Below are 21,722 nucleotides of genomic sequence, written 5' to 3'. Positions count from 1 at the left end.
TTCCTTAAAATGGTAGGATTCTAGGCTGAAAAGAGGTAAGTGGTCAAGACAGAGTTACAAAATAAATGTAAGAGAGAGGAAAAAGAGGTCTATAATCAGCCATGGGAACTGGAACAATCATAGGAAGAAGAAAATAAAAATAGTGGTGGCCAAGAAAAAATTCCAACTATAAGTCTCATATTCTCAGACAAGGATCAACAAACTAAGATTCCCTATTTTTTCATTTTCAATCAGTAAAAAAGGGCACACATCTAGCTAAATTTATGAAGGGTAAGTTAAGTCACAAGATACTAAAAGTTTTTGATAAGGATATTTTTAAAATATCTGTTATTAAAACTCTCCCCATGGTAAGTCTAAACTTGCAAGCTGATTAGTATTTGAAACTTGGAATCTTTTCTCAAAAACATTTTATTAGAAATAATGCATAGATTTATCTCACTGTATTCACAATGAAGTCTAAAGCACATAAAGGGGTGACAGAAAATAATAGAAAACATTACTGTAACATAAGTATTTATACACAGATGAACGCTATATATTTATTAAGCTGAGTATAACTTTTTAAAAAAATTTTTATTTAAAGATTTTATTTGTTTATTTGACACAGAGAGAGAGATCACAAGTAGGCAGAGAGGCAGGCAGAGAGAGAGGGGGAAGCAGGCTCCCTTCCGAGCAGAGAGCCCGATGTGGGGCTTGATCCCAGGACCCTGGGATCATGACCTGAGCCGAAGGCAGAGGCTTAATCCACTGAGCCACCCAGGCGCCCCTTAAAAACTATTTTTAATTATCAAATGGTAACTAAAGTATTTTACAGAATCTAGAATAATAGTTTGGGGAACTTATGAGGCTAAATCAAACTCAAGACTAATTTAAAACTCACTTCTCAGGGTGGCTGGGTGGCTCAGTCATTTAGCAACTAACTCTTGATTTTTGGCTCAGGTCATGATCTCAGGATCATGAGACTGAGCCCCATGCACGGCTCTGCACTGGGCGTGGAGCCTGCTTAAGATTCTCTCTCTTTCTCCCTTTGCTCCCCCCCACCCCAAAGTGATAAAATGCATATCACTAGAACTGAAATTTTTCCTGTTACTTGATTATTCCCTCTCATTTATGAGTGATGGTTTTATCGTTTTAGTTTTCAAATAGTTCAAGGAAGGAAAAATAAAATTTGGAGACAGGAAAAGAAGAAATTAATGAGGTTAACTGATTAAATCTGCATTTTGAAATAAATACCATGTTCCATGAAAGTCAGTACAGAACAATAGACACAGACATAAATCATGGTTAAGTTATTAACAAGTTCAAATTCAAAGAGAAAGTTAGTTAGGCAATCTTCCAGAAAAAGAGAGTCATCTAAGAAAGGTAAAAGACAAACCAATCTGGGGATCTCAGCTTCCAACCAAGACGTATTAATGGGGAATGGATTCACACTTAATCAATTTAAACTTAAGCAATTATAAAAATGGAAAAAAAAAAAACCCAGTATGAAACAATCTTCAGGCACTAATAATCAAACAAGGAACAATACCAGGTGATTCCTACAACTGCTCAAACTTACTCCCTGCAGACAGCTTCCAAGCTGCAGTTCAGACAGAGAGAGCCTTAAGTAGAGTCATACATCTCCACTTCGGGAGGCCATGGTGGCCAGCATATAAAAGGGCAGGTACTGGACAAGACAGAGGTGACAGAAGAAAGAGATTTGAAAAGAAAACCTGAAATCCGCAGGGGTTTCCCAATAAGTCTTCAGCACACGTGCATAAGGAACAACCCACTGCTATGGTAAGAACCAGAAAAAACAATAATAATAATAAAACATGTGGAATAAAATTAGTAGACAAGGATATTAAAATAGCTGTTGTAACTACACTACCTAAGGTAAAAATGAGAGATGGCAATATGAGTATGTAGTCATGGCAGGAGTGAAGAAGGCCCAAATAAAATTTCCAGGGATGAAAACTATCATGTCTGAGACAAAATAAACACTGGATAGGTTTCATAGCAGATTAGACATTGTAACAGAAATGATTAAGCTTAAGACAAAGCAATAGTAATTATACAAAAATGAAGTAGAGAGAAAAAAATGAAAAGGTCATACAAAGGTAAGGGACATTCCAGTGGCTTAGTAACAACTGGACTTTCCAAGAGGGGATGGGAGTGGGGAAAGAAAATATTTACAGAAAAATTTCCAAACTGAACAAACCACATTCACATGAAATATAAAGAAAATGATACCAAGGTATATCATACTAAAATTGCTTAAAACCAGTGATAGAGAGAAAATCTTTTTTTTTTTTTTTAAGATTTTATTTATTTATTTGATAGACAGAGATCACAAGTAGGCAGAGAGGCAGCAGAGAGTGAGAGAGAGGAGGAAGCAGGCTCCCCGCGGAGCAGAGAGTCCGATGTGGGGCTCGATCCTAGGACCCTGGGATCATGACCTGAGCCGAAGGCAGAGGCTTTAACCCACTGAGCCACCCAGGCGCCCCTAGAGAGAAAATCTTAACAAGCAGTTAGAGAAAAAGAGATAGATATGGAGAAACAATAAGGATGACTACTTTCTAAAAACAATGCAAGGCAGAAGACAGTGGAGAAACAGGGTCTGTATATATCCTCCAACAGCGGCTTAACCCACTGAGCTACCCAGGCGCCCTACAACAGTGGTTTTTAAAACGACAGACATCAAGGATGAAAAACAATTATCTTTGAGAGATAGGAAACCATCTTGGTGAGCCCTAACTCCAAATCAGCATACTGCCTTGTGAGAGTTTCGGGACAATAGCACCAGACACCAAAATGGGGAAGGACAGAGCCCAGGAAGTCAAGGAGACAGAACTGAGGGTGGGAAGAATGAAGCAGTTAGAGTGCTGAGGCTAGAACAGGAGAGAAGAGAAAATGTTACAGAGAACACTGGAAATCTGCAGATTCCTCTTGAACATTCATGAAATTAGAATCTGGGAATGACTCATCCAAAAAAATTGAGAGGGAAAAGGATTAGAGGAAACAGTACCCAAGGCACACCTAATTCTAGGAATAGTGTCTGTTTCCACCATCTAGAGCGGAAGAACTCATTATTAATGGGGCATTGAACAGAGCACAGGAAAGTTGGGCCTCAGTAGTAGAGAACATGACATTTTAGACCAGGGTTTCTTAACCCTGGCTCTACTGATACTTGAAACTGGAGTGCGGTCTCATGCACTATAGGATGCTTAACAACATTCCTGTCCTATATTTACTAGTATCAACACTCATTCATCATAATAATGAATATCTCTAGATTTTGCCAAATGTTCCTAAAGGGGAAAATTGTCTCTGGTTAAGAAACCATTGCCATTAAATGAATACCACTCTGGACTCACCTAACAAGACATAAAGGCAAGATCAAAATTGCTGCAAGTAACATAACTGCATCCCAGAGTAAATCTCAAGATTTATTCATGATATCTAATGATTACTATACCTACAAAGAGAAATGAAAACACAGTCCCTAATAAGGAGGATAAATGGGGCACCTGGGTGGCTCAGTGGGTTAAGCCGCTGCCTTCGGCTCAGGTCATGATCTCAGGATTGAGTCTCGCATCAGGCTCTCTGCTTGGCAGGGAACCTGCTTCCTCCTCTCTCTCTGCCTGCCTCTCTGCCTACTTGTGATCTCTCCCTGTCAAATAAATAAATAAAATCTTTAAAAAAAAAGGAGGATAACTAATCCTTTAAACTGCCCCAGAAATGACACAGATGTAATGACTAACAGAGAAAGACATCAAAATAGTTCATTAAATTATATTTTAAGTGTCCAAAATTAAAGAAAAAGAAATAAAAGACCCAAATCAATCTTACAGATATGAAAATAACAAATGAAATGAAGAACACTCTGTATAAGATTAATGACAGCTCAGATGTTACAGGAGAAAATATTAGTGAACTAGAAGGCATAGCAACTAACTATCCAAAGTGAAACACAGAGGGGGAAAAAACAAAGAATCCAAGAAAAGGAAAAGTGTGGCATCACTGAGCTATGAGACAACTTCATGGGTAATTTGAGACCCAAAGGTGAGGCGCAGTTGGGGAGAAAATATATTTAAAATAATGTCTGAAAACATTCCAAACATAATAAAAATTATAAATCCACAGCTGTAAGAAGTTAACCCCCACATATAAGAAACATGAAAAAGAATACACTAAGGCACAATATAATCAGACTGATCAAAACCAGTGATAAATAAAAAAATTTAACAGCAGCCAGGGTTGGGAGTATGTGAAATTTTACATCCAAAGGAACAAAGGTATGGATGTTAGATTTCTCATCAAAACCAATTCAAATGAGAAGACAGTAAAGCAACATTTTTCAAGTACTGAAAGACAAAAAACTGTCAACCTAGAACTGGCAAAAATCTCTTTTAAAAATAAAGGTGAAATAAAGAAGTTTTCAAACATACAAAAGCTAAAAACAGTCATCACCAACAGACCCAAATATAAGAAATGCTAAAAATGTTCTTCAGGCAGAAAGAAAATTATACCAGATGGAAATCTAATTCTAAGCAAAGGAATGAAGAGAACTGGAAGTGGTAATTAAGTGAGTAAATATGTTTTTTAATTGTTGAAATCTCTTTAAAAGATATCTGACAATTTAAACAAAAATAATGTGTTATAGTGTTCATAACATGAGTAAAAGTAAAATTTGTCTGTTGTATGGTATGTCAATTATTTGTTAATAAAGCTGTTTAAAAAACAACTAAAAATTTAAAAAAAGGAAAATGTGACAATGAGAGCATAAAGGCTTGGAAAGGAGAAACTGAAATATGCTATTGTAAGATTATTTTCCTATATGTAACAGTTTATAGTATTATGTAAAGACAGACATAGATCAGTTGGTAGAGTGTGCATCTCTTGATGTCAAGGCTGTGAGTTTGAGACCCACTCTTAGCAGAAAGCTTAGTTAATTAAAAAAAAAAAATGAAGGCAGACAGTGATGAGTTAAGGATGTATACTATCAACCTTAATGCAGTCAATAAAACAAAAATAAAAGAGTAGGAGATACTAAGGCAATGGAAATAAAAATACTGGATTAACCTAAAGAAGGCAGGAGAGCATAAAAACAGAATGAGGGACAAACAGGACAAACAGAAAACAAATACCAAGATAATGAAGTAAAATCTAACCATATCAATAATCACATTAATGGAAATGGTTTAAACATCCCACATAAAAGGTAGATACTTTTAGGCTGGACAAAAATTAAGATCCAATGATACACTGTTTATAAGAGATGCACTTAAAAAAAAAAGATATATTATTACACGTCTTTATTTATATTACTTTTACTAGTTAGATAATTAGTAAAAGGGTAGAAAAAATATACCAACTATATCAATAGTAAAAAGAAGTTGGATTGGCTATGTTAATATCAGAATATTGACAAAATAGTCGTGGGGTCAAAGTATAACAGCAGGAACAAATATTTCAAAATGACAAGTGGGTCAAATAATCAATTCTACATCTTTAAACACACCATTAAACACACTGAAGAAAAATCTGATAGAACTACAAAGAAGAATATACAAATTCATAATAGTAGTAAAAGGAAGATATCTGGGAAATCTCCATATTTAGAAAATAGACAATATGCCTCTAAATAACTCATGAGCCCAAGAAAAAAGTGAAAGTAGAAAATTTTATAAGCTGGATGAAAATGAAAACATGACCTAACAAAATTTGTGGGAGGTAGCCAAATTAATGCATGCAGATTAATTTATAGCACTAAATGTCTATAGTAGAAAAGTCTCACTCAAATCAATAAATTCGTCTTCCACCTTAAGAAACAAAGCACAGGTAGAACAGGAATAATGGGCAAGGATGAAGGATAAGGTGTAGAAGACGAGCAAATTAAATCTCAGTTAAGCAGAAATGAGGAAATAATAAAGAACAGAAATAAAAATCAACCGGGGCTCAGGCTTCCCATAAAAGGTTGCTAGAAAATGAAGCAATATTTACAAAGTAGTACTTTGTTTCACAAACTATTACACCAAACAAATTGTCATTTTTGTATAAAGCAACAAGAAGTAAATAAAACCTCAAGAAAAGAGAAGCTCTGAGTCCTTCCTTGGGGGAAAAAGGCGACAAAATACAGTCAAATGAGGGATATTCAAAATAAACAATAAAGGAATGGGAAGACAGGATAAAATAAATTGGCAGTGGTTAACCATTTAACTCATTTAAAAGTAGAAACAAAATTGTAAGTATTATGGTTATATGACAGAATGCAAATATTTAAATCCTAATGCTAAAATGAAGAGTACCTGAAATTTATTTTTTCAAAAATATAATTAGCTATCACCATAACCGGTAATCCTTAACCACATACTAACAAGGAGTTCGGGAATTTGTTTTAAAGTTCAGAGGAGGTGAAGGTAAAAGAAGATGTAAACACTTAGTTAAACCAAAAGAAAATGCTGGTATATGCACATTCAATTTCAGTTGTTTATCACCAAGTTTTTGATGTGTACTCTGCATTGCAGATATACTAAATTATGTGACAGAGAAAATGATCAAAGGTTTGGATTTTCTCAATGCTCACGACCATTATTAATTTATGGAATAGTGGGAAGAAGAGCTGAGTATGTAGATCTGGTTTACATAATGCAGTCAGGGGGTCTTAATTATGGAAATTGGTTGAACAGATATACTGAGCTGCTTCCTCAGACCAAGAAATTTTGAAATTAAAGAGCTTCCAGAATTTCAACTTGTTAAACCTCAGTAGTTTATAATGATAATGTGATAAGATTGCTGATTCTACAGAACCAATATGAAAGAGCCCAGCTAATTTGTTGAGGTAAGTATTGATCTATTTATTCAATCTAAACTTGTGGTTTGAGCATATGCTAAGAAAAGACTATACGAGATGTCTAACCTCAAAGGAAATTAATGGTTTAAAAGAATGCAGAGGTGTTGTATGTAGGTATTGTATGTAAGTGATGAACCAATAATCCTACTCCTGAAACTAATATTACACTATATAGTAAACTAGCTAGAATTTAAATAAAAACTTGGAACTTTAAAACAAACCTAATTAAAAAATAATAAAAGAATGGCAGAATATCTTTGTACAAATACTACATTTCTGAAATTCTACATTTCAGAAGAGATTTCAAAGATTTTAATGAGTAAGAATTATGCTCTTAGTTAACAGCAAAATAAATAGTTGTAGATATATAGCATTCAAGGAATCCCATATGACTATAATTTTCTGAACTATTAAAAATAGCCAAACTCCACAAACTATTGATTTACCTGGCAATATAAGACCATTCTTTTTATGAAACTGCTGAAATAGAAACTAAGAGCTAACAACTCAGAGATATCAGCTGGAATTCATTTTGATATTTGTTTCTGTTTTTTGACAAGTTTCAAAAATAATTCAATTTTCTTTATTAATTTGACCCAAAATGATCACTCTCCATCTCATATAATAAAATTGGACTTGTATAAATAGTTAATACTATTATAAAAATTCCAATTTACCCAAAGTTGGCTAGACATTATAGTACATAATTGTTAAAACTCTAAGTTGTTTGCAAGTTAGGTCTATACTCCTATAAAAATTCCATTCATCCAGGTTTGGCCAGTGTTAGATACACATAACTGTTAAAATTGAGTGTTTCCACTCATAATTTGGAATCTAAATGCCACATATCTAAGTAGAAATATAATTGCCTGGTAAATGTAGTTTTCTACCATAATATATTGTCATACTTATAGCCAATATAAATAACTAAATAATGTCAAATTTTAAACCATGTGTTCTAAGAAAATCAGACTTTCAAATGTATGACAGTTTGAAAGAGCACATAAACCCCCGCTAAAGAATTGCACTACAAAAACATGCTCCCAAGATACTAACAAAAATATCAGACCATTTAGAGAAAAATAATAGAAGATAATCAAGAAGGAATATTTTTTTATTTTTTAAAATGTTTCTCACATTCTGCCTAAAGAGCTAACATGACTTTCCTCTACAGAATCCTCTCAATGTAAGCATTTACTTGACATTAAAAGAGGGGCAGGATTTGCCATTCAGAAGAATCAATAATAACCTTGTAAAGCCTAAAGCAGTGAACATAAACATGCTGTAGGAGACATTAACACTAGACTGAAAGAAATAATTATACTTTCAATAAACATGCTCCTACTGGATAATCAATTTTTTACACATCTTTGCAGCTGTTTCACAGCTCAGGTAGTGAAAGGCAGCAGCTGTTATATCAAAACCATATATTATATGCATATGAGCTACTTTTAATTTTTCATAGGTTTATCTACTTATTTGTGATCAGCCACATTTAAATCATATTAAATAAAAACAAGGTATTCATGGCGTGATTAATTCAGGAGGATTTTTAGTACCATCTTATTTTAGAAGTGAATTCTTGAGCCAATTATTTTTATGTCAGAATATTTAATAATTCAAATTACATGCTGCCCTTATTCCTAGATTTAAGAGATTTGTCACAATCAATGTTACTGAAATATTAAATTAAAACATGTCATGGTAATTACTATGGAATAAACAGCAATTAAGATTTTTTTAGGCAAATAAGCTCAAACTGTTTGCAGTGCATATTTATACCACTAATATTTTCCCACACAATGCATGCATCATTCACAACAAGCAGCCTAAAAATCCAAAATGTAAATTTGTAGAATTATTTCAAAAGATATCGAGATCCTTATGGTGATGGAAATGTTCTGTATCTTTATTGTACTAGTTAATAAGCTGGTTATCCAGTTGTACTATGGTTTTACAAGATGTGCCCATTGGGGAAAACCACATTAAAGGTACTTGGAATCTCAAAAAAAAAAAAAAAAAGATATTAAGATCTTTTGACTTAATATGGAATTTGATACATAGTTAAGAAATATCTATGTATAATGGAACCAGAAAGAGGCAGGATTAAATGTTAAGTAATACAAATAATGTTACCATAGAATGATAATGTTTTTGTTCTGTACTTGTAATAGAGATCCTAACATATGCTGTAAATAATTTGCAGAATAAGTAAAAGATAATTATTTAAAAATGTAAATCCACTAAAACAAACCATAATTAAGTATAAATATGTACCAGAAATTTGAATTAGGTAAATACTTACTGCTATATAATAAACTCTTGCTTTTTCTACCAATGTCCAGTTTTTCTCCATATCAAGATGTTTTTCCTTTTTATAACAATTGGCAGCAGCAAGATTAGCCACAAGGGACCTAAAACAACAACAAAACACAAGTAGGCTTTAATACTACAGCTAAAGTTGTCATGTACTTCTATATAATTAATTAGCAATACTTTCTGCAAATTCTGTTTTACATTTTAATTCTTAACTTTTCAAAATTGCTATATACTGATATTAATAAATATAAATAAAATTAATTTGTTTTGAGCACTTTCTGAGACTTCTACATTTCCTTTGAGATAAAGAGATATTAATCCTTGCTCTAAATACCACCTGGTATTTTAAGAAAATAGAATTTATGTTTCCTTTGGTACTAAAATGATAGGATTATCTATTTTCCACCTTTTGATAGTTTAAAATACAGTTAAGAAATTAAACTATGTTGTTATGCAAAAAAAATTTGTGCAAAAAAGATATATACACATACATACATATATAAAACTAAACACTTCAGTTTTTAAGTATCAACATACGATGTACATTGATTATTTAATCTAGTGCTTTAAAAGCCAAGTATGGAATTAATTTCATAAACACACCTATAAATGTAGGTACTATTTACTATTATTAATTTGCAAACCAATACATTTTAAAGACTGGAATAAACTTGGATTCCCTATTTGAAAACTCTCTATACTGGTCCAGTTTTGCAGCTGAAAAATCTAAGCAGGATACTGCATTTAAAATCTTGCTACAAATGCCAGATAGTAATTTTTGTTATTTCCCAACAATTAAAGTTAATAAAATAATTATTTATGTTAAATACAAAGTAATAAAAATATTTTTTCTCATTCTGACCCAGAAATTAGAAAATAACTGGCCATTTTTTTAATTCTTTCTAATCAAAAGGAATAGTTATGGTTAAAAAATGGATACATCATTTCATCACTTGAGATTTTTATAATATGATCAGTTCCTCTGTTAAGGAAAAAAAAATTGATTCTCTTCCAAAACATATTTCTACTCATCCATATGCCAATTGACTACTGAAGGATATCAATTCAATTTATGCTCCATTAAATGATTAATAAGAACAATATAAATCAGTAAATTTATATACAAGTATTACTATATTACCATGTTAAGAATAATTAGTCCTAATTTATAAAAGGTCAGTGATCATGACCTTAGCAAAATTTTGACTGAAATGGTTATATATAAAAATAAAAAATAAACACTTCTGCTACCAGTTACTAAATTCTATTTTGATAATAAAAGTACTCTTTGATAGGAAACTACATTGTTTCTCCAAAATATAAGTATTCTCCCTATCCAAATGAATGTGGTTAGAGTTTGGAGAGTGAGAACCTGAATAAAGAAAAATACTGCATTATCTCAATTCTTTTGGATAGTGGTTTTGGATAGTAGTAGTAAGAGTTATAAGCTTTATTTAAAACAATTTATCCAAATCTATTAGGTTCTATAATTTAATTGATAATGAATTTGATAGTGGGAGTTTCCCCCCAGTTTCTGACTTTCAATATTATCTGAACATTAATGATCACCATAGCCATAATATTAATTAAGCTTTTGACATCTGGGATACTTAATATTATCATAACTGCTCTTTAAAAATAGCAATTTAGCACAAAAAATAATTTAGCAATTTTACAGTAGTGAGAGGTAGTAGGAGAAAACTTGACCTATTTCTCACAAATGAGAAAAGGGTACCTGCACATTGTTGGTTTTAGGAAAACTGAAAAGGCAGGTCTAAATAAGTATATTTCAATGTTTGAACAACAAATGGTTTTATTTACTAAAACCTTAAATGATAAAGTTCTATACACACACACACACAAAATCACAGGAAAGGTTTAAAAATGGCTTTGGTACCCTAATTTTTTTTAGAAGCTATATTTTAGCTATTTAATGACTTCTGGCCAGAAGAGTGTCAGGTCCTTAACATATATCTGCTAAAGGTCAAGGAGTGAGCAAACTAAGAAAGAGGAAAGGAGCAAGGAGTAGAGAAGGAAGGAAATAAAGGAAAGAAAAAGGGAAAGGACAAGGAAGGAGACAGAGAATGGAGGAGGATACACTAAATATTTTTGGGTGTAAGAAAAGAAAAATTTCTAGTGAATCACTAGTTAGAAAGAGATACCATTGCTGATTTTCATAATATAATAGCTTGAAAAGTTATTTTGTTTTTCCCTTGCAAAGGAGAAAAAAGGATATGCTGATGAGCAACATAGTATGAACTGAAGAAAAACCGCCACATGGCTGCAAAAGGCAAGAATACAACCAACGTACGGAAAGTACTGAGACACAGATTTCAAGTTTATAGAATGAATTTTCTAAAAAGTAAAATTATACAGAAATGTAATGAATTGCTTTTTAAGTGGTGCCTTACCCATGACTGAAGCTGTTTGATATGGATAGATGACTATTTGCCAGAAATGCTTTACATGACCTAATTCATCTGACACTGAACATAATGTAGTATTTTATATATGTTACAAAATACATGCATTTATCTGTCTATGTAGCTGAATATTCCAATCTCAGGATACGGTAAGAAGAGCATTTTTTTCATTCCAGTTTCAGCAAGAAACTATAAGACAAAGAATAAAATGTTTTCCTTATTTTCCTTTTCTGATCCTTCTTATAAAAATTAGAGACTGGAATAGATAATCTCAAAACTTTCATCCCACACGCCTCATGAATACAAAAGTAGGTACAACAAGGGTATTTTTTTTAATTAATAAAAATGATATAAGATGAGTTATTAAAACACTGATAGCAATTAAAACCATGAGATCTAAATTCCAAATTCAGATTGGAATTCAGATTTTGTGATGGTTTAAATATCCAGTTAGTACAAACCTTCCCTTGGAATTACACTGACCTGTTGCTACCAGTGACGCACACAGCACAAGTTCCTGTTGTTTGCTCATTTTGCTCATAGTAATGAGCATCCACATGGGCTTCAGCAGCTTTTTTCTTCAAGATCTCTCCAAATGTGTCTGTCCCAATGCATCCAAAAAATGTTGCTGCTTTGTATGGCTGCTGAATCATCCACTGAAAAACAGGAACATAAATTATTTTAATGGCTTAGAAATATGGTACACATAGAATGGTGGCATAAAAGGGATGCTTTGTTAGATGCTGTGGCTATTATGAATGGAATTCCAATTCTGTACTAATGCTTATGATAACAAATTTCGTATAACCACCACATAAAATCTTATTATACTACTTCCAGGGAGAGAAATTGAGCAGAGTGGGGTTAAGAACTCAGAATCTACTCAGAGAGACTCTAGGTCAATGCTAGCTTGATACAGAAAAATAACAGTGAGTCTTAAGAGAAGCAGAGTAGCATTGTCATTGAAAGCCCAGAATTAATACTGAAGACTGTCTGGGTTCAAATCTTGCCTGTGCTAATTCTTACATGTATGAGTAAGAGCATGTAACTTAACATTTCTATACCTCATTTTATTCACCTATAAAGGGAAAAATATATAAATATAACTCAAGAGGTTGTTGAGACTTCAAAACTAAATAAGTTAATGTATGTGCAGTGTTGAGCACAGTATCCAGGACATAGTAAATGATATATGCTAGCTGTGGTGGTCACTATTATTTTCCTATTTGTTGTAATTCATGTATAAATTAAGCTAAACTGTGATAAGTCTAATATATTGTTCTAAAAATTCAAAAAGTATTAAAAATTCTAATATATCAGTCTTTCAGTAGTCTCACTTTAATTTCGTTGCTATAAATTGACAATGAATTGCTTTCAAAATGTATATTTTAAAATATACAATGGGGATGCCTGGGTGGCTCAGTTGGTTAAGCAGCTGCCTTCGGCTCAGGTCATGATCCCTCAGTGTCCAGGGATCGAGTCCCACATCAGGCTCCTTGCTAGGCAGGGAGCCTGCTTCTCCCTCTTCCTCTGCCTGCCATTCTGTCTGTGCTCACTCTCTCTCCCTCTCTCTGGCAAATAAATAAAATCTTAAAAAAAAATAAAATAAAATATACAATGAACTATCATCTTTCATAATTATCTCAAATTCCTGAGATTTCTAATACTTATATTAGCTATTCTAAAACTGTCATCTATTTTGTTTCTAAAACCTGTATGAGCAAAATACCCCATATAGTAAGTCAAAAGACATCAAAATCTTACCACACTCTCAAATACTTAAAGTATAAAATAAATGCATGTATACTTGAGAGTTAAAAGGATGAAGAGACAAAGTAAAAAGAAAACTGTAAGATAAATATACAAAAACTGTCCAGGGATTTGTTCTGAAGATACATGTCTACAAATATGAAACAACATTTGCATAAGTAGTCATTGAGGCATCATTTGTAATACCAAAATGTTAGAAACAACCTAAATGCCCATCCATAGAAGACTGATTGAATAAACTGATAAATCCCCATCAATGGAACATCACACAGCAACTTAAAAAGCAATCAAACAAGGACGAGCTCTACAGAGTAATCGATCCATTTATATAGAGTAACTATCAGTATGTAAAATCTATACAAAATCCATGTATACATATAGAGTAAATCTTTTCTGAACATTAAAAAAAAAGATGAGTTCAAAAGTGTGTATGTGTGCACGTATGTTTTAAGACAATGAGAATTAAAATCATATATCCTTTTAGTACATACACATACTCTTAGAATTTATACTGTTTCCTTATTATGTAAAAAGAAACAGAGAATAAACCATGAACTAAAGAAAAATGGTTTTCTATCAGGGTGCGTTGGAAAGGAATAAAGAAACTAAAACATAAGAAAGATGCCTCTGAATGTGCTGCTACACATAAAGTAGCCTTCTGAAATGCTTTTTTGAAAATGCAATTCAATCTGAATTTTAAATGCATTTGGAAAAACATGATAAAGTTCAATCCACAGAAACAAAGAAATCAAAGAAAATATAAAATTGTAACATAATTCAATAGAAAAAGTGTAAATAACTTTCATATACTTTACTTTTCAATGTATTAATATAAGGAACAAAAACCAAAAAATTTTGGATAGAATATATGAAATTATTGATTCAGAATAGCAAAAGAAAGAAAAGAATGAAAGTGTGAAGAAAACTTATATAACTGGGCACGTGCTTGGCACAGTTGTTTGAGTGTCCAACTCTTGATTTCAGCTCAGATCATGACATGATCCCAGGGTTGTGAGATTACATGGAGCTTGCTTAAGATTCTTTTTCTCTCCCTTTTTCTCATACCCCCCCCCCAAGAAAAAGAAAAGAAAGGAACTAATATTCACATGAGAATTGCAGAAGGAGAAGAGAAAAAGGACAGAAAGTATAGTTAAAGCAGTAATGGCTGAAAACTTCTTGAACATAGAAATAGAAATGGACATCCAGATCCATGAAGCCAAATAGGTTGAATATGAATACAGCTACACCAAGATACAATTAAATTGTCAAAAGTTAAAGACAAAGAAAGAATTTTAAGAGCAGCAAAAGAAAAGAGAGAAGTTATATGCAAGAAAATCCCCATATGATTATGGGTGAATTTCTCAACAGAAATTTTATAGGCCAGGAGAAAATAAAATGAAAATTCAAAGTATTAAAAGAAAAAAAAAGCTGCTAATCAAGAATTCTATATCCAGCAAAGCTGTTCTTCAGAAATGGAAGGATAAAGACTTTCCCAAACAAACAAAAGCTGAGGGAGTTCATTACCACTAGATCTAGCTTATAAGAAATGCTAAATGGGGGGCGCCTGGGTGGCTCAGTCCTTAAGCGGCTGCCTTGGGCTTAGCTCATGATCCCAGGGTCCTGGGATCAAGCCCACCATTGGGCTCCCTGCTCAGTGGGATGCCTGCTTCTTCCTCCCTACTCTCCTTTTTTGTGTTCCCTCTCTCCCTGTGTCTCTCTCAGTCAAATAAATAAATAAAATCTTAAAAAAAAAAAAGAAAGAAATGCTAAATGGAGTTCTTTGAGTGGAAAGTAATGGTAAATATGCCATCAAAATTAGATTCTGTAATATGGTAACTGTGGTGCATAATTCACTTAGAACTTGTTTAAGTTTAAAAACATGAATGTAGTAAAAATAACCATGAACACAATAATCTGTAATTAGTTACACAATATAAAAATACGCAAATCACAACAGCAATAAACTAAAGTGTGAGGGGGAAGAGAATTAAAAGTGTAAAATTTAGGAATTCCAATATAGTTAAGTTGTTGTCAGCTTAAAATAGAGTGCTATAATTTTAACATAGTTTATGTAAGCTTCATGGTAACCACAAGGGAAAAATCTGTAGCAATTACACAAAATAACATGATTAAAAAAAGAGTCAAAGCATATTGTTACTGAAAGGCATCAAAACATGAAAAATGACCACAGGGTAAGAAATAAGGAACAACTACAAAACAACTACAAAATAATCAAGAAGCAATTAACAAAATGGCAACAGTAAGCCCTTACCTATTGATAATTACAGTAGTCTCCCCTTATCTCAGAAGATATGTTCCCAGATCCCCAGCAGATGCCTGAAACTGCTGATAGTACTGATCCCCGTATACATTATGATTTTTTCCTACAGATACATATCTATTATAAAGTTTATTTCTAAATTATACACAGTAAGAGATTAACAATAACTAATAATAAAATAGAAAAATTGTAACAATATACTACGACAATATTTATGTGAATATGCTTTCTCTCTCTCAAAGTATCTTACTGCACATTACTTGTCCTTCTTGGGATGATAAGTGATGATAAAATGCCTACATGATGAGATTAAGGTGAATAGCAAAGACACTGTGACACATAGCATTATGCTACTACTGATATTCTGGTGATATGACAGGAAAAGGATCACCTGCATTCAGATCATCATTGACTGTAGGTAACTGAAACTGGGGCTGGGGGGGTGTTGGGTAATACTGTATTTTAAATATAAACAGATTAAATTCTCCACTGCAAAGACAAAGAATGTTTGAAACAAACACAAAGATACAACAAGATGCTGCCTATAAGAGACTCATTTCAGCCTTAAATACACAGAGAGGCTGAGAGTGAAGGGACAGAAAAAGGGATTTCCTGGAAATGGTAACCACAACAAAGCAGACTCATATGCTAATATGAGACAAAATAGACTTTAAACTAAAAATGGTACAAAGAAATAAAGAAAGTCCTTATATAATGATCAAGGGGCTAATCCATCCATAAGGTTTAACAATTGTAAATATTTATGTACCCAGCGCTGGAGCACCTAAATATATAAGAAACACAGCTTAAAGGAATAATGAAAAACAATAATAGTTAGGGGCATTAATATCCCACTCTTAACAATGAATCATCCAGATCATCCAGATAGAGAATCAGAGAATGGAAGAATGAGAATAATGTAACAGCATATTTCAACAAAACTATAGACCAAATGGACCTAACAGACATATATAGAACATTCTATCCAACAGCAGCAGAATACACATTCTTCTCAAGTGCATTTCTAGGCTAGTTCATATGATACACCACAAAACAAATCTTTGTGAATTCATTAAGACTGAAATCATACTAAGTATCTTCTTTGACTACAATGGCTTGAAACCAGAAATCAACAAGAGGATAGCTGGAAAATTCACAAATACAAGGAAATTAAACAACACTCTCCTGAAAATCCAATGGATCAAAGAAGAAATTAAAGGGGAACAAAAAAATTGTCTTGAGGCAAATGAAAATGGCAAAACAACATACCAGAATTTGAGGAAAGCAGCAAAATCAATTCTAACAGGGAAGTTTATATTAATAACTGCTTACACAAATAAGCAAGAAAGATCCTAAATTAACAATCGAACATTATGCCTTCTGAAACTAGAAAAAGGACAAATAGTCCAAAGGTAGATAAAGGAAGGAAATAATACAGATTAAAGCAGGCATAATTCTTTTATTGTTAAGAAAACAATAGAAATGATTAACCAAACAAAAGCGTGATTCTTTGAAAAGATAAGCAAAATTCATAATCCTTAGCTAGACTAACCAAAGGGAGAGGGGAAAAAAAAAATACAAATCATCAAAATTATAAACAAAAAAAGGAGGCATTACAACGGATACCACAGAAATAGAAAGAATCATAAGAGGCTACTATGAACAATTATATGCCAACAAGCTGGACAACCTATAAAAGGAATGAAAAATTCTTAGAACATATAATTTACCAAGACCGAATAAGGATGAAATACAAAATCCAAATAGACCAATTACTATTAAAGATTGAATAAAAAACTCTCTAAATGAAGAAAATCCCAGGGCCACATGACCTCAGTGGTGAATTTTACCAAAGTTTTAAATAGAATTAACATTAATCCCTCTCAAACACTTCACAAAAAACTGAAGAGCAGGGAACACTTTAAAATTTGCTTTATAAGTCAGGCATTATCCCGCAACAAAAGCCAAATAAGGACACTACTCAGGGGAAATAATGGCAGGCTAATGTCCTGATGAATATAGGTACAAAAATTCTCAACCAAATACTAACAAACCGAATCCAACACCACTTTAAAAGATCACTCACCATGATCAAGTGGGATTTATCCCAAGAATGCAATGATGGTCTAATAAACACAAATGATAGAATGAAAGAAAAAAATCATATGATCATCTTAATAGACACAGAAAAAGCATTTGAAAAAACTTAAAATCTGTTAATGATAAAAACACTTAACTAAATATAAAAAACATCTCTCAACAACAATATAAAGGCCACATATCAACAAAATTTAACATCTGTTCATGATAAAAACACTTAACTAGGTATACAAAACATATCTCAAGAACAATATAAAGGTCATATACAATAATCCCAAAGCTAAAAACATACTCAATGTTGAAAGATTAAAAGCTTTTTCTCTTGTTCTTGAGAACAAGACAAGAATGCCCACTCTCACCACTACTTAATACAGTACTAAATATCCCAGCTAGAGCAATCAGTCAAGAAAAAGAAAAGGCATCATTGTTAGGAAGGAAGAAGTAAAATCATCTCTATTTGCAGGTGATGTGATTTTATATATAGAAAATCAATTTTAAAAAAGCTAGAACTAATCAATTCAGTAAGGTTGTAAGATACAAAATAAACATACAAAAAAATCAGTGGTATTTCTTTTTTTTTTTTTTTAAAGATTTTATGTATTTATTTGACAGAGAGAAATCACAAGTAGACGGAGAGGCAGGCAGAGAGAGAGAGAGGGAAGCAGGCTCCCCACTGAGCAGAGAGCCCGATGCGGGACTCGATCCCAGGACCCTGAGATCATGACCTGAGCCGAAGGCAGCGGCTTAACCCACTGAGCCACCCAGGCACCCCAGTGGTATTTCTATACATTAACAACAAATTCTCTGAAAAAGAATTTGTGTGTGTGTGTTGTGTGTGTGTTCTGTTTGTCATCATACAGTACACTTATTTGTGGAACATTAAGGAACAGCATGGAGGACATTAGGAGAAGGAAGGGAAAAATGAAAAAGAATTTTAAAAATCAGTTCCATTTATAATACTAGCAAATAACCAATAAAATACTTGGGAAAAATCCATCAAGGAGGTTAAATATCTATTCTTTTTTTTAAAGATTTTATTTATTTATTTGACAGAGATCACAAGTAGGCAGAGAAGCAGGCAGAGAAAGAGGAGGAAGCAGGCTCCACACTGAGCAGAGAGCCCGATGTGGGGCTCGATCCCAGGACCTGGGATCATGACCTGAGCTGAAGGCAGAGGCTTTAACTCACTGAGCCACCCAGGTGCCCCTATTCTTTTTTTTTTTTTTTAAGATTTCATTTATTTACTTGACAGAGAAAGATGTGGTGAGAGAGGGAACACAAGCAGGGGGAGTGGGAGAGCGAGAAGCAGGCTCCCTACTGAGCAGGCAAAATAACAAGGGACTCAATCCCAGGACTCTGGGACCATGACCTGAACCCAAGGCAGATGCCCGAGAACTGAGCCACCCGGACACCCCAAGATCTCTATTCTCTCTCTCTCTCTCTCTTTTTTAAAGATTTTATTTATTTATTTGACAGAAAGAAACTGCCAGAGAAGAAACACAAGCAAGGGGGAGAGGGAAAAGCAGGCTTCCAATCAAGCAGGGAGCCTGATGCGGGGCTCGATCCCAGGATCCCAGGATCACAACCTGAGCTAAAGGCAGATTCTCAATGACTGAGCCATCCAGGCACTCCAATATCTCTATTCTTAAAACTAGAAGATATTGATGAAAGAAATCAACAAGACACAAATAAACAGAAAGATATCCCATATTCATGGATTAGAAGAATTAATATTGTTAAAATGTCAATACTACCGAATGCCATCTATGGGTTCAATGCAATCCTTATCAAGTTTCCAGTGGCCTTTTCATTTTGTTTTGTTTTACAGAAATAAACAATCCTAAAATTTAGATGGAACAAGAAAAGACCCCAAATATCCAAAAAATATCCTAAGAAGTTCAGAGCAGGAGGTGTCACATTTTCTAATTTTAGGCTATTCTCTAAAGTTATAGTCATTAAAACAGCATGGTACTGGTATAAAAACAGATAAACCAATGGAACAGAATCAAGAGCCCAAGAATAAAAACAAACATATACAGCCAACTAATATTTGACAAGGAAGTCTCTCAATAAATGGTGCTAAGAAAATTTGCTATTCACATGTAAAAGAAAGAAACTTGATCTCCTAACTTACACCACCTAAAAAATTAACTTGAAGTGGATTAAAGACTTGAATCTATGACTTGCAGTCATGAAACTCTGAAGAAACATAGGTGGTAAAAAAAAAAAAAAACAAAAAAAACAAACTTCCTTGACATGGGTCTTAGAAATAATTTTTTGGAAATCACAACTAAAGCACAAGCAACAATATAAAAAATAAACAAGTGGGACTACATCAAACTAAAAATCTTCTGCATTGCAAAACCAATCATCAACAAAGTGAAAAGACAACTTATGGAATGGGAAAAAATATTTATAAACCACATATCTGATAAGGGCTTAATATCCAAAACATATAAAGAACCCATAAAACTCAATAGCAAAAAAACAAATAATCAAATTCAAAATGGGTAAAGGACCTGATTAGACATTTTTCCAAAGAAAATATATGATTGGCCAACAGGTATATGAAGTGATGCTCAATACTGCTAATCATTAGAGAAAAGCAAATTAAAACCACAGTGAGATATTACTTCAGGCCTATTAGAAATGCTATTATTGGGCACCTGAGTGGCTCACAAGGTTAAGAACCCAACTCTTGATTTTGGCTCAGGTGGTGATCTCAAGGTCATGAGATGGAGCCCCATGTCACGGCAGAGGATTCCCGCTCTTCCTCTGCCCCTCTGCCCACCCTTCCTCTAAAAAAAAGGGGAGGCCATTATCAAAAAGACAAGAGATAACAATAATGGTGTGGCTGTAGAGAATCCTTATGCACTAATGGTGGGAAAGTAAATTGGTAGAGCTACTATGGAAAACAGTTTGGAGTTCCCTAAAAAGTTAAAAATAGGGGGTGTGCTTTGCTGGCTCAGTTGGTGGAGCATGCAAATCTTGATCTCCTAGAGTCATGAGTTTGAGCCTCATTTTGGTTTTTAGAGACTACTTTAAAAAAAAAAAAGTAAAGTTTAATAAAAATGAAAAAATAGAACTACCATATGATCCAGCAATTCTATTCTGGGAATATATTCAGAAGAAATGAAAACAATAATTCAAAAAGATATTTGTAGGGGTGCCTGTGTGGCTCAGTTGGTTAAACATCTGCCTTCTGCTCAGGTTGTGATCCCAGGGTCCTGAGATCAAGCCCCACCCACACTGGGCTCCCTGGCTCAGTGGGGAGCCTACCTTTCCCTCTCCGACTGCCTCTTCCCTAGCTGGTGCTCGCTCGCTCTCTCTCTCTCTCTCTCTCTTTCTCTCTCGATCGCTCATTCTCTCAAAAAAAAAATAAAATAAAATATTTAAGAAAAAAAAAAGATATCTGTAGCCTCATGTTCATTGCAGTATTATTTACAATAGCTAAGACTTGTAATCAACCTAAGTGTCCATCAACGGATGAATGGATATCTATTTTTTTATTCATGTAGAGAGCATGGTTAAATGATCAACCATGTCTGTTTTATGTGGTAAAATAGAAAACCAAAATCAGTAACAAATTTTAGTATGATAATTAAAATAATATGCCAACAAAATAATAGGAAACTTCAGTCAGTGAAAGTGAAGCCATTATGATGTAATTAAGCCTAATTAAATCAAAGTAGACATGTTCAAACTATAGTATAAAAAAGGGGTGATATCCAGGCTTAAATCTAACTTGTAACTCTTCCATTAGCAATCAATATTATTTAAACCTGCAGGACAAAAAATGAAAAATAATAGAAATTTTCAGCAGGTTGTATTATAATTCTATCACTGAATATTTCATCACAGGAAACTGGCTAACATCCTATTTCTGATATTAGTATATTGGGACACTGACAAAAACATGAGAACTTTACTCTTGACCAGTGATTTCCATTTAAGTTTGTTAATCCATTGTGAGAGTGTACTAGGCCAAAGTAAA

At 33.3% G+C, this 21,722-nt stretch overlaps 1 protein-coding gene across 2 annotated transcripts in view; it reads right to left on the bottom strand.

Moving 5' to 3' along the window:
- The window catches only part of ADK (adenosine kinase), a 531,050-nt gene that overhangs the window by 262,358 nt on the left and 246,970 nt on the right, over positions 1–21,722 (bottom strand). For both annotated transcript variants that reach the window (XM_004769366.3, XM_004769367.3), the window contains exons 5-6: positions 12,061–12,233; positions 9,141–9,249 (exon numbers count right to left, since the gene is read on the bottom strand). In XM_004769366.3, coding sequence (XP_004769423.1) covers positions 9,141–9,249; positions 12,061–12,233 — 282 coding nt within the window. The remainder of the gene's footprint in view (positions 1–9,140; positions 9,250–12,060; positions 12,234–21,722) is intronic.

This window comes from Mustela putorius, unplaced genomic scaffold, assembly GCF_011764305.1.
Source record: "Mustela putorius furo isolate JIRA1106 unplaced genomic scaffold, ASM1176430v1.1 tig00000698_pilon_pilon_pilon, whole genome shotgun sequence".
Lineage (NCBI taxonomy): Eukaryota > Metazoa > Chordata > Mammalia > Carnivora > Mustelidae > Mustela > Mustela putorius.
Note: the sequence above shows the minus strand (reverse complement) of the source record. Positions and strands in the feature narration are given on the sequence as shown.